We start from the raw sequence: 12,679 nt of genomic DNA on the forward strand, positions 1-12,679 counted from the left end.
CTGAACTCAGCTGAGAATAACACTTTCCGGTTTGACAAATGTTTTTTATCAGTGCAGACATTTCACTGCCTTTTCACCTTTGTTTGGAACCAAAAAAAAAGAAACGTATCTTTTGTTTTCTCAGGTCTTTCTATGTACCAGAAGCTGTTCCAGGGCCAGGATCCCTCTCGCAGATGACACGAAGGGGATTCGGGACACATCCTGCCACTCTGCAGGCCCGACAGGTGTCTGTGCATGTAACTACATCTGACGGAGTTATATTCTGGGCAAGGACAACAGATGAAGCTATGCCAAACATCGAGCAGCATCCCATTAATTTCTATACGATACAGCCACAGACATGCGAGCGGATAATATGCCAGGCCTGGAATGTCGAGCCTTGACGCAGGTTGGGATTTAGTTGCGATGCTCCAATCCCCCCCACCTCCCCCAGCTCCCTTCATTGCCCTTGGCTACAATCAGTCTACATCCCAACAGCTGCCCGCTCTCATTCCCCCCATGCTACTGATGCCACAGGAAGATTTTACTGACAGATAGCCTGCAGCAGATGGTTCCTCAAGACCTGTTGGTATTCAAACAAGTACAGTGTTTAATTCTCCACTTAGGCAGAGGTGTGTGCAACTACTCCCCCCTCTCCCGGCCCCTAAATGGAAACAAAAACAAGTGAGATAGGCGGTAATGAGAAACTTCTGACAAGTTTGACACAGATTGTTTGGAGTGCATCAGTAGTTTCTCATCTTACTGTGGTGGTTGGTGGGCATAAAAGATCCTTTCATGTGTGGCTTCCAACAATAGACATTCCTGACTCCATGTTGGAAGCAGCACAGTTGCCAAATCTCTGCCCGTTGCCTGAAAATGAGTGAAAGGACAGCATCCTTTGCGTGTGGGCTTGAGGAATCTGATAGTAAATGTTTAAATGTGAGCAGTCGTTGCCTCGTTTGCTGTTTTTAAGAATATTAAGGAAGTTTCAAACTCAGAAGTTGACCTTTTGCTGTAAACCGTTAAGATATTAATGTTATTTTAAAAATGTTAATTTTTGTTTCCTTTAACAGGTAAACTAAAATCATAATGGGCATGATTTCTTTAGTGTACATTGTTCAAACACTGTCTATGTGGCCATTTTTGTAGCTCAAAGCAGAACAGGAAGAAGAGTTTTGGTTATTCATAGACTTAGAATAAAACTGCACCAGCAGATCAATAACTTAACGTATATTTTGTTACTTGGGACCATGTAGAGAGTTCACTCAGGGCGTGTTTATAGAGTAAAACATCTACTTGACATCAGTGATGACTTTTGTCCGAAATACTTGAATTGTTTTGATTTTCTGAACTGGTGATTGTCACCGGGGCGATTTTGCACAGGTCATAGTTTTCAGTGCAGTACAACAAAATACATCTGATGTGTTTTGTAAGATGTGATGAGCGTCATGCTGTGGATTTATTAGTGCATGCCGTGTCACAATACTTGATGTTGTGCTGTAATACGTTTACCTTGTGATTGTTGCAGTATACATGCATGAAAAAGTGTTATTTCTGAGGTCCATTTATGCAGTTTGTAGCATCAGCCCTGCGCTGAATGTCTAGAAAATGATAAAGCATTAAAATGTTCCACATTGACATCACATGTATTCATCTGGAAATAATGAAAAATTAAACAGATCTATCCAACTGTCCATTTTTTTTTATTAAAAAATGTGTTTTCAAGAGTAATAAAAACATTTACAGTTTGTGATCTAGTTGGTTTCACTTAGTGACATACATCTCATACAACAGAAAGGTTTCACTTTAAAATGAAACAATCCCTGGAAGAACCATGCTGTTGCATTACAGAAGTAAACATAAACCATAGAAGTACTAAGTTGAAGTAAAGGTTGGGTTCCAGCATGTTTTCTTTTTTTCCTAATGTCACTTTTATTCAACAGCATTAAATCCTAAACAAACAGTGTAGAGAGCAGTGGCGTCCACAGCGTCGGGCTTCCAGCTCGGACTTTAAACTGTGTCCTGTGTTTCGGGGCCAAGAGATCAGATTTCTCTCAGCAAACAGATCGCTCCTATCCTACCCTCTTTGATGCATGCTGAGTTTAGCCCCAGTCTCTTCTCGATTGTGATTAGTTTACATCTTTCAGAATGCCTCGGTTCATTTCGAGACAGTTAATCTTCTGTTCCTCGTTCAGTAAAAAACAGGCTTTGGTTACCAATAAGCCGAGTGAGGCTCAGACTTTTTTTTCAGAACGTTGTAAAATTACAAAACATGAGTAATACTGATGTCAATGTTGGTGAAGTGGTGTCTGATAAGTCCTGTTAAACTTTGCCAATAATTGTGAGCAGAGTGGGGCACTGCTTTTTCTTTTTTAAAAGAGAGAGGCCTGAAGCAGGGGTGATGGGGGTACTCATCAAAGACATATTGCATCCTCCTCCTCCAAACTTTCTCATCCCGTGTCTCTCATCAGGGCCCGGAGTCCCTAAAGTTTAGCTGCACTTGCAGGACTTGACGACCATGTTTGAGAGCTGCTCGACTTTTGGAGAGCGTCCAACATAGTAGAGGATGGTGAGGGGCTCCAAGTCCTGAGGAACACAGCAGGGGGAGGCGGATGCTTCAGGGTTTAAGGTGTTATAGAGGCTCAGCAGCTGTGGAAAGAAGAGCAGAAAGAGACGAGGGTCAGCTATAGACCTCCAAACAAATTGGGGATTTTAAAGCGTCTTTGTCTCACCGAGCTGTGGGTGGTGTCCGCACTGCGAAGGTAGGGACACGGACCAGAGCAGAAGTTCGCGTAGTACCCTTCAGGCTGGTGGATCCACCTCCAACCCAAATCCTGACGGAAATTAATATATAGTGGTCGCACGCAGCAGTTCTCCTCATAATTACTGCGGGCCAGAAATGAGAGACAAGCATGCCTTGAATTTATACACAGCATAAGATTAAAAGTTGCATAGATGTTCTCTCTATGGCCTCAGAGAGGAGAGAGAAATTCAGAAATTCCACTCTTAGGTGTGCCCTTATTTTCCCTCTTGGAGTCAGCCCAGGTGTCTTTGGTACTTGCCTGTCAGCCTGATGGAGGAAATCGAAAGCTGAGGAGACGGTGCGTAAGAGGAGGTGGCGTTTGCTAGTCCTGGGACAGATCCGGACTTGCATCAGCTAATACCTCTGTCATGCTTATCTGGGTAATTAACAAGCTTTTTCTTTGTATTCCATGCTCATATGCTCTTCTTACCTGTCATGTTTTCTAGATGTGACAGTTGATTTTTTTATTATTGTTATTATTTTTGTTGCTTTGACTTTAATACAGTCTAGCAATCTTATTTGGAAGGCCTTTTTTTATGTCCAACATTTGAGCTCCTCCAGTCCTCACATTTTCAAACTGGCACTGCAGCCAGACAGATTATTTAACACATTTTTAAATATAAAAAAAAAAAAAAAAACACTGTGCAAGCAATGCATTTTATTTGCCAGGTTGAGGGAATGGGTCTTACTTGAAGCAGTAACTGGTGTCGAGTGCCCGCTTGCGCCGGCGGGAGGAGGACTGAACGTCCAGTCTGTGAGGAGGAAGCATCATGAGGATGAGGTGAGGGTACAGCTGCTCTTTTTGTTTCTTCCCTCGGCTCTGATCATCAAAGTCTCCTTCCACACCTGCGGGAGCAAATCGGGATATTCTCAAAGACAGCTACCATTCAAGAGCTGAATATGAGATTTGATCTGCAGGAACATTTTTACTCGTTTCTAGCTCAATATTTATCCCTTTCCACATTCAACGCTGCTCTGTTTAACTTCCCTTTTCCTTTATTCTCACCAACAGGCCTGTGTCTGCTTGTCCAATCTGTCCCTGATAGCTAAAGCAGTTGATATCTCAGGAGAGATGCTGGTAGATGTGTTCGGCCCTCTTTAATTTGGGGCCAAACGTCTGAGCCCCGTCGCAGCACATTCCTTGTGGCCAGGCCAGTCGAGAGTGTTCCCAGGACCGAGGGCCTGGGGGCCCCAGTGCTAAGTGAGAAACCAGATCGACTATATTCCCATACCCCATGTCTCTTCTTTTAGGAAAGGAAACCCATCATCTTCACAAAAAACACCTCCAGTGAGTGTCTCTGCATGAAGAACATGATGATCAAACCGAAACTCACTTTTAAAGACCAGTTGGGTGTTTTTGTATTATTCACCCAAAACAGAAACCTGGGCCAATGAATGAGTCAAACTAAAAAAAATAATCCAAACGATCAGAATCAAATTATGTTTAATCTATAACCCATTGTTATTTGTACAAATAAAACATGGAGCACTTTCTGGCAACAAGGCAATACCAGATGAGAATTTTAACCATGTATTAATAGTCTGACTTGTATTCGACATTAACACTAATTATTAATGGCAACTGAAATTACGGGCAAAAAGTATGCAAATTTGGGAACTTTTGAGACATTTTTTTTCTTCGTAAGAGAAATGGATTCCTTAAATAAACCAGCCTCGAGCTCATAAATGTCAATCATCCAAAGAACCGACACAGAGCTCAGAGCGCTAACCAGAATAAACCAAATTCTTTAACTGGACGAGATGCTTATCTTGAATATTATACAAATCAAGCAGAATTCAAACAAACTCAAGCATTATCTGGCTCCTCTTGATTGTGAATTGGAACTGACAGGCCATCTCTTTACTCTGAGACGGAGAGATCAAAAGCAGAGACACATCCTGACCAAAGGCAGACCCGGCGACCACAGTCTGGCCATGGAGACAGGACATCACAAAAAAACAAAAAAAAAATCTTGGATACTTAAAAAAACAAGAGACTGTGCTGAATGCACTGCAATCCAAATTGACAGTGAAATGTTTTCCTTTTTTTTGTGCAGATTCCAATATAAAGTGCATTAGGAACTGCTGGTCATAAAAAACATTTGCAATGTTAAAAAAAGGAGTGAGCTATTCTCTCACACATGCTGCTGCTTCTGAACTGCCTGAAATTTTGTGTGTAGCCTGCAGTTTTGTTATACGCATCACAATTAAAAGCATTTCTCGAATCCCATACTGGCTAGGTCAGCACACAGTACTGTGCAAAACATTCAGTCCGGTTTTGATTTCTTTATACACTGCTTCGAAAGACCAGTGTTTCTGGTAATCTCTAAAACTCATCCTGATCAGTAGTTCTCCAAGCTTTTGGGAGGTCTTTAAAGGCTGGTTCAGCCCTTGAGTTTATGAGGATAAAGTTTGAGGTGACCCTTAAAAAATGGGAAACATTAAGTGATGATGATATGAGAGGAATCTTAACGAACAAGGAGCTTGATCTAAAGTATTTTGGTAAGAAGACACGAGAGGTGCTGCAGCCAGTTGAAGTATAAAATATTTTTTCATTTTATGAATTTCAAACCATGCAAACCTGTTTGATAAGACCACTGAAATTAAAACAGAAGCCACTAAAATGGACACTTTATAAATGTTTAATTCAACTGTACTTTTTAAGAGACAACTCATGCTCACTAAAATCTCTGCCATTCATACTACAGTCTGGTAAATGGCAAACTACAGCCAGCAATCATTAACTTTTTTTCTGAGCTCCAAGACCAAAAGTAGCAGCACTAAGACTCCCTAAAACCACCACTTTGATTTTTGTACCCAGATATATAACAGTGTAGCAGTTCTGTTAGGCTTTTGTTTCCCTCCACTTTAAACTTGACATTCAGTGTGCATGATATCATCAAATAAGCTGAAATCTCCACATCAAATCTAGTTTTTCATGTATTAGGTTGTAGCTACTGATCTGAAACCAAAATTACTTTACATCTACTTGATGAACATATTGTTTTTCACTTGTCCAAATTAAATACAGCTGAAAGCAGCAGAGTAAGAAGTGGTTCTAGGAAAAAATTAAGCTTGCTGGCGAAAGCTAAAACACCTAAATCCGTCACATTACTGAAGGATCTAATATCCCCTTACCTTTGAACTTGACTTCCAGCACCTCATTGGTGTTCTCAATGATATCTCCATTAGGTCTGAAAGTGTGGCAAGGACAATGCACGCTGATCTCCAGGCCAAGATTGGTCTCTGAGGAAAAACCAAGATTAAGGAGATGACGTTTTTCCCGAGGCTATTGTTTTTCATTTCTTCGTGAAGCGGTTTTCATTTTTTCAAGGAATGTAATAAGGTGTGAAGAGATGAAGATCTGAAGCTTCCCACTCACGGCGGTACATCAGCCACTCCCTCACTGTCTCTGTCACGTCAAAGGAGACCCACTCAGGTGTCCCCTTGGTCAGGACATTCTTACCCCCAATGTAGCGCTGTTTGGCTTTGGGGTCGTCTTTCTGGAGGATCTGTGAGGAAAAATGAAAATGTGACCCAGCTGCATAAACACACACACACACATACATATATACACATAGAACCAAGGCTGTCTGTTGGAGCCAGACTCTCCAGGATGCCTTGGGCCAAATGTCTACTCTTCGTGGAAAAAGTGACTCCCTGTGTTGATATCCCCATTTTGCAAGTTAATGCCTGCGTGTTACCCTCCTGCCAATGGGAAACTGGCTGTTCTTCCCATCAGCCATTCAAACTATGACTGAAACCTCTCAGATTTGGTGTCATTCAGTTCAAAAATAAGTATCCCTGAAGGCAATTGTGTTGAGATAACTGCTGAAAACTAACAATAGAGGAAAGTACAAGAGCAGACATTTCTATCTGCACCAGCACCTCTCTGGACAAAGGTGTTTATCTGAAGTGAGAAATGTGTTTGGGTGGTGGGTATGAAGCCCTTGGCTTGGTGGATAACCAGGTTCCTGAACATTGTCAGCATCTAATCTGCCTTCCTGTGGGAACGAGGGGCCGCAGCACTGCCAGCATCAGCCATCTGCCAATCAGCTCTAGCCTGAAAAGTGTGGGGGCGAGTGAATGGCTCAGTTTACTCCCACCGGTGGGTGACCCTGCCTCTATCTCCTCCCAGGCCCCTGGAAACAATCCTGGGGGCCTTACAGTCTGTGTTCAAGCCCTGGCCAAAGCTTTGCCTCAGAGAGCGAATGTAGTCCGCTTGTCTCCCTGGCAGGAAATGTCGGAACCTGATCATTACTCCTAGTCTCTCATGGGAGATTAACGAGGAAGCAGAAAGAAACTATCCCTGCCACCCTACACACCGACATCAACCAGATGTCTACTCAAAATTATCATGAACATGCAAAATGCAAATGTAAAAGCTTCTTTTGATCTAACATGTACAGACAGACGCTTTTAGATTGAAACCCTAAATGAAGAAATTGTAATGTGGCTGCACAGGGTTTTAAATTTGCACATGGAATAATGATCGCAGCATGAAAAGAAGAGACAAAGGTGGACACCCTAATATAGATATTTTCATCCTTCTCTCTGTCCTACACGGGCCTTTGGAGAGAAACAGAGCACAGAAACCCCTGAGCTCTGCTAACAGTAGACATGAGCGGTCAGTTCACACACCTGGTAGAGCTCAATCCTCTGCTCGTTTTTCTTGGCACTGGGGTTGGGGATCCTCAGGGCTCGAAACTCGGCCCGGAACAAGTTGGTGGCATTCTTCTCTAGGATCGACACGTTGAAGCGAAATACCTTGGAGGTTATACTCTTAGTGCAGTGAGGGAGGTCATCTGCAGGTAAAGAAGGGGGGAAAAAAAGGACTCATCAGTGCTTATGAAACATTTTTTCTTCTTTAAAACAGGTCAGATACAAACTCTCAATGTTTTATGTGCTTAAACTGTTATTCATCTCTTGTCCCATCATGGGCACGTTATTAGAGCCTTTTTTCAATAAGTTTAAATTGTTTGCAGAAAAAAAAAATGAACGTCCCATCTCTTTTAACTATTTCATTCTGTAGAGCCATTATCACCAACCATCTGCTTATGCTTTGTGCCGTACAATTTAGCAACAAGTTGAGGTCATGAAATGAGAACCAAATGGCCCATTTGGTTGTGGCGAGGCTTTAGTGGGACAGCGGCGCGCACCTCCTTCTCCTCTCAGCAGCACTTTAGCCTAACAGGTGCTCAGAAGCTCAGAGAGGAGCCACGTGTTTCTTTGAACACAGAGGTTTAGCCAGGAACGTGTGTGGTCATGTGCTGTTGCAAAGCACCCTCAAAGAAGAGTATCACAGAAAGCCTGCTGCGCTGCATCTTAATATGGCGTGTGTGTGTGTGTCGTTGCCTTCAGTATAAGCTTATTAAACGGTCTTTTTGTGGTTCTATCAGAAAAGCTTCCTGTTATACTGAAGCCTTCCCCCCTTTTTTTTCTATGCCATTATACCACAGAGGAGTTTATTATTTTAACAGGCGAAGCACATGCGGCGTTGAGCAAAACAAGCACATAGCGAACTTTTTATAAGGCAACTGGAAACAGTCATTTACAGCCAAGCTATGGCTAATTTATTACCTCAAGCTTAAGCTTTATTACCAGGCCCCAGATTTGCTGGTGGTTGAAAGGCGCAATGCACCTTTAGCTAATTTTCACCTTGAGCAGTTTCTAGCCGAATGGAAACTCGGGAGTTGTCTCTGTGTCACGCAGAAGGAGCTCGCACATCTCCAAGTATCTGTACTTCATTTGACCCATAATCCTATTTCAGTGTCCTCCCTGTGATTATCTGTTGTTTCCACATAGGTTTTTTTTGTTTTTTCTTTTTCAACTTTCCCTATTTATAGGTGACCTTTTCAGTGTTCATCTCCAGCCAGATATCTGTCCAGTGTTTCCACACAATCTGCAAGGAGGAAACCTCAGTAGCCCTCTTCCTCCCCTCATTTACTGCTCTGTCTCCCCCCCTTCCTCCTGCTCTGCCTCCCCCACAGAAGGTGGAAAGCCCCACTTCGAGGGGAGATTTGAAATTCTAATCAAGTCTTTGGTTTCCTTTTGGATGACCTCATTTTTCCCATTGCAACGGTTTTAGGATTTCACATTACGACTTATTTTTGCCAAATGGTCTGAAAGGTAATTTGTTCCATGTTGGTGTGTGGAGGGAATTGCTTGTGTAATTAATAGAAGATAAAATTCACAAATGTTGTTACCCCTTCTATTTTTAGGATACAGATTGTCAGAATGGGCATCAGGGTGGCGACACAAGCTAAACTTGGAAACAAATTTGGGTTGATAGGCCTCTTCTGGAGCTGATTTTTACTGGATAAATCACTTTTTGGAACCCTTAACCATTTAAGTAAACAAGTTAGACCTACTTTCATCCCTAAAATGACAGTTCAATAACTAGTTCTGGATCACATTTATTGTAGAGAATTCAAGAATTTACAAGAAAACATTTGCTCAAAGCCACATGTAGGATCCTTGATTCTTTTTTTTGTTTTGTTTTGTTTTATCGCTCAACTAATTTGATCACATTTAGATTATAAATGAGGAATCTGGAATTAAAGATGCCCAGATAAGAACAGGTATTTGATTAGTTCTGATGCAAAGCCTCACAATAGGTGCCACTCCCCGACGCTGTCAGCCACATTTGACAAGCTGAAAAATGCTCATCTACTCATTCCACAGCAGCTCCCTGATGTGTGCTCCCAGGAATCACCTCTCTCTGCCCTTTTGCCCAAAGGATACTTGGTGATGTCAGTCTCTCCAGAGCTTTGAGGAGGTAAACAAAGGAAATAGGAAGCACAAGTCGGCAGGTGCTAGCCAGCTGCTGAAGTGTCTAGATCTCATGAAGCATAGCAGCAATTTCTTTGGAAATGTATTAGAGTTTGACTTGAGCCTTTTTTGTATCTACTTATGCTCCAGCATCTGGAATTTCTATTATTTTGCATCAACTTCTTGGGAAAGGTTTGATCTTCACTCGCGAATAAATTAATGTTCTAATATAAAGCAATCAAACTTTACATCAAGAAAAAAAAAGTTATTTCTCTTCTTCATTTGTCAGACATTGACTGCTGCGGATGAGCTAATGTGACGGCCCTTTGCTCTGAGGAAAAACAACTTTTTTCCCCCCTTGATTGAACGGGAGGAAGCAAAATTGTGAATGTGTGGGAGTTGGTTGGAGAGATGCTGTTTCCCTGGGAGCAGGCCAAGGACCTCTGTCTCTGTTTTTTCAGATGACATCATCTTTCTACTATCCCATATATCAGACACCCTGCTGTCCTCAGCGCTAGTCCTCATTTTTTACACTGTGTCAGTGATTGGCTTGAAATTTCACTGAAGCTGTGTGATCCAAATGGCAAGGTATGGTGAAGTCCTGCTCGCAGGTCTTCTGACAGCAGCCCCAAACTGCTGCCATGTCTGAATTCTGCCTCGTCTCATAGATGGCACTGATTTCCACAGCGTCTAGCAAAGTAGTCTGGAGCAAGTGGTGCATTGAAGTATGAGAGAAAAGTTTCTGTTTAACTTCTTAACTGTGCTTGAAAAAAAAGGGGGGGAAAGTAAAACTTGACAATGTTCCCAAACACTCCCACCTTCCAAAAGCAGTGCATGTAAAAGTCATTATATCCAGCTAGAAAATGAGCTACACTGCAAAATTATCAAGGTGACACACAATATGTTCTGCAACATGCCCAGCTTTCCTTAAAGTTACATAATGGGGCAAGAAAAAAAATCTAATTAATGTGTTTTCAGCACATTTTGTTAATCTGAGTAATCTTCCTTGAATTATGAATTGTTGGGCAGAAAACTTTGCCACTTTTAAGTCAGCTTTATGTCTTCTTTTATCACCCAGAGTATGGCCTACAGTTTGATGTATCCTGGGCACCTGGCCATCTCTGATCCCACTCCTTAGACCTCTGTTTGTTTTGGGAGCTCTGGCTACCTCTGACCAGAGGATAAACCCCAAGCTGTGTATTTTGACTGTCAAGAGCACTTTGTGGGACCCGTGAAATGGGTTTGATTCAGGACTTGTGCTGCGGTTCTGCTCAGTGTCACAGCGCAGGATAAACACCTGTTGATGTCCAAAACGGTAACGGCGTTTACACCCACCGACCTCTGGCCGCGAACTGACACAAATCCAAGCGCTCCACTTAAAAACAGCCTCCCCTTTGGATAATCCGCCGCTCAGTGAGCTCCTGCTACTGATTTATGGAACAATCAATGGCCCATAGTTTATACAGGAAATACCAATATGGATGAACAAGGGAATTAGATCATAACACGACGCTACTCAAAAGAAATAGTGGAGTGGGGGGAAACAGAGGTGAGTTACAGTGGATGAAAAATACTGGGGCCAGAAAATGGAAATGAGGTATTAAAGTTGGCAATAAATACTAAATTTAACAGCCTGAGAATTTTCCTCGCTCAGGAATGTGTCAGACATAAGCTGGAGTTCCCATGGCTTCAGTGTGAGGTATGGATGTGGAACGGTGCTCGTTCCAATCAGACTGTTTACTCTGCGCTCTCCTTTGCTCAACACTCCGCTGATCACTGGCGCGTCTGTGCGTAAAAGGCGCACGGGACACCTGCGCACCTGGTTCTTTTTTCCCGCCCCCCAACATTTTCGCCGTGTCTCATGAGCACAAGTGCGTGATATATCAAATCTTTTATATATTTTCAGAAGTGCTAATTTGTCCTAAAAGTTTTGCCTCCTGCTGAATGGCAAAATGCCAAATGCCTGCATTTCTAGTGGAACAAATTTCCATGGGAATGTGGAGGTTTCTGCATGAACAAAGGTGGATGTTAATAATAAAAACTCACTGTTTTCTGGTGGACCATTGATCATGTTGAACTTGTAAATCTCTTTGGCGTAGTACTCAGTCTCTGTGTTATCCTGCCCGCAACTCTGCTGTCGGTCTCTCCCAAGCTCCTCAATGAGCTCCCTGGTGCTGTTGTAGAGGGTCAGGACCTGAAACGGTACCTGGCTCGGACCTGTTGCCTGAGGCGGACTGGTCATCCGGAGCTTACTCAGAATCTGTCCCCGGACCGCCTCCACTCTCTTTTTCTTTATGTGGTCGATGTCCACAGTGGTGCATGTGGAAAGCGAGAAAGTCATTGTCACACAACTTGAGAGGAGAAAAAAAAGAAGTGCTTTACCCAGATTCATATTTCACTCTGAGTTCACTCTCAGCCAAAGCTTGTCAAGTAAATAAAGGGGGGAAAAAAGAGCAAAACAAAAAATCCGATTTGAATAGAATCCCTTTTTATGCTTTCATTCAGGTGGTGAGTGAGTTCTTTTCCTGGAAGAATCCCATTTTCTCAAGTGCTATGTCATCTTTGCAAAGTGCGCATTTGGATGGGCGCAAATCCGTGCCATTTTGGAACACACACATTAACTCTTCATCAAAACCTGTAATTGCACTCTTCATCACCCCTGGTCTCATTCAAGCATCTCTTCTCCGTTGTTATGTTTCAAAAGGAGCCAGTCTTTGCGCCTTGGTTCACTTCCTCCATTCCACTGGACCCTTTTCATCCACTTGTGTGGAGTCAGTGCGCCTTTGGTATCTCCCTGAAGTCCAACCTCAGACACACTCAGGCTCTCTGCACTCGCACTCATACTTTATAGTGCCTGTGACGTTTCTGAAGGAGGGGCAGCTCATTCTAAACCTAGTTCGGACAATGAGCTCGGTCCTATCATGAAATGTGTTTTAAAAAAAAATAAAACCCACTTCGAGTTGTTTTTGTCGGCTCTGTTTTTGAGTTAATAAATAGCAACGTGGGTTTCGCAATATCTAAAAGTAGAAAACTCCTTGGATTGTGTGCCCATGCCAAGAGTGAAAGAGAAACACATGGGAGCAACTAAATAAAGTGTTTTGTTGAATTCGCATATCTTTTGAGGAA

General features: G+C 42.6%; 2 protein-coding genes across 4 annotated transcripts in view; one reads left to right on the top strand and one right to left on the bottom strand.

The window, feature by feature from the left end:
- Positions 1–2,164, top strand: part of ttll5 (tubulin tyrosine ligase-like family, member 5) — a 48,736-nt gene extending 46,572 nt beyond the window's left edge. For all 3 annotated transcript variants that reach the window (XM_037977737.1, XM_017415116.3, XM_037977738.1), the window contains one exon: positions 125–2,164. In XM_037977737.1, coding sequence (XP_037833665.1) covers positions 125–250 — 126 coding nt within the window. In that variant the 3' untranslated portion in view covers positions 251–2,164. The remainder of the gene's footprint in view (positions 1–124) is intronic.
- tgfb3 (transforming growth factor, beta 3) lies at positions 1,666–12,384 on the bottom strand. Its single transcript, XM_017415146.3, has 7 exons — positions 11,600–12,384; positions 7,424–7,587; positions 6,165–6,294; positions 5,921–6,028; positions 3,472–3,628; positions 2,712–2,865; positions 1,666–2,628 (listed from the first exon to the last, which is right to left on the bottom strand). The coding sequence occupies exons 1-7, from the start codon at positions 11,943–11,945 to the stop codon at positions 2,470–2,472; spliced, it is 1,218 nt and encodes a 405-aa protein (XP_017270635.1). The 5' UTR covers positions 11,946–12,384; the 3' UTR covers positions 1,666–2,469.
- Between the last annotated feature and the right edge of the window lie 295 nt (positions 12,385–12,679).

This window comes from Kryptolebias marmoratus, linkage group LG10 (assembly GCF_001649575.2).
Source record: "Kryptolebias marmoratus isolate JLee-2015 linkage group LG10, ASM164957v2, whole genome shotgun sequence".
Classification (NCBI taxonomy): Eukaryota; Metazoa; Chordata; class Actinopteri; order Cyprinodontiformes; family Rivulidae; genus Kryptolebias; species Kryptolebias marmoratus.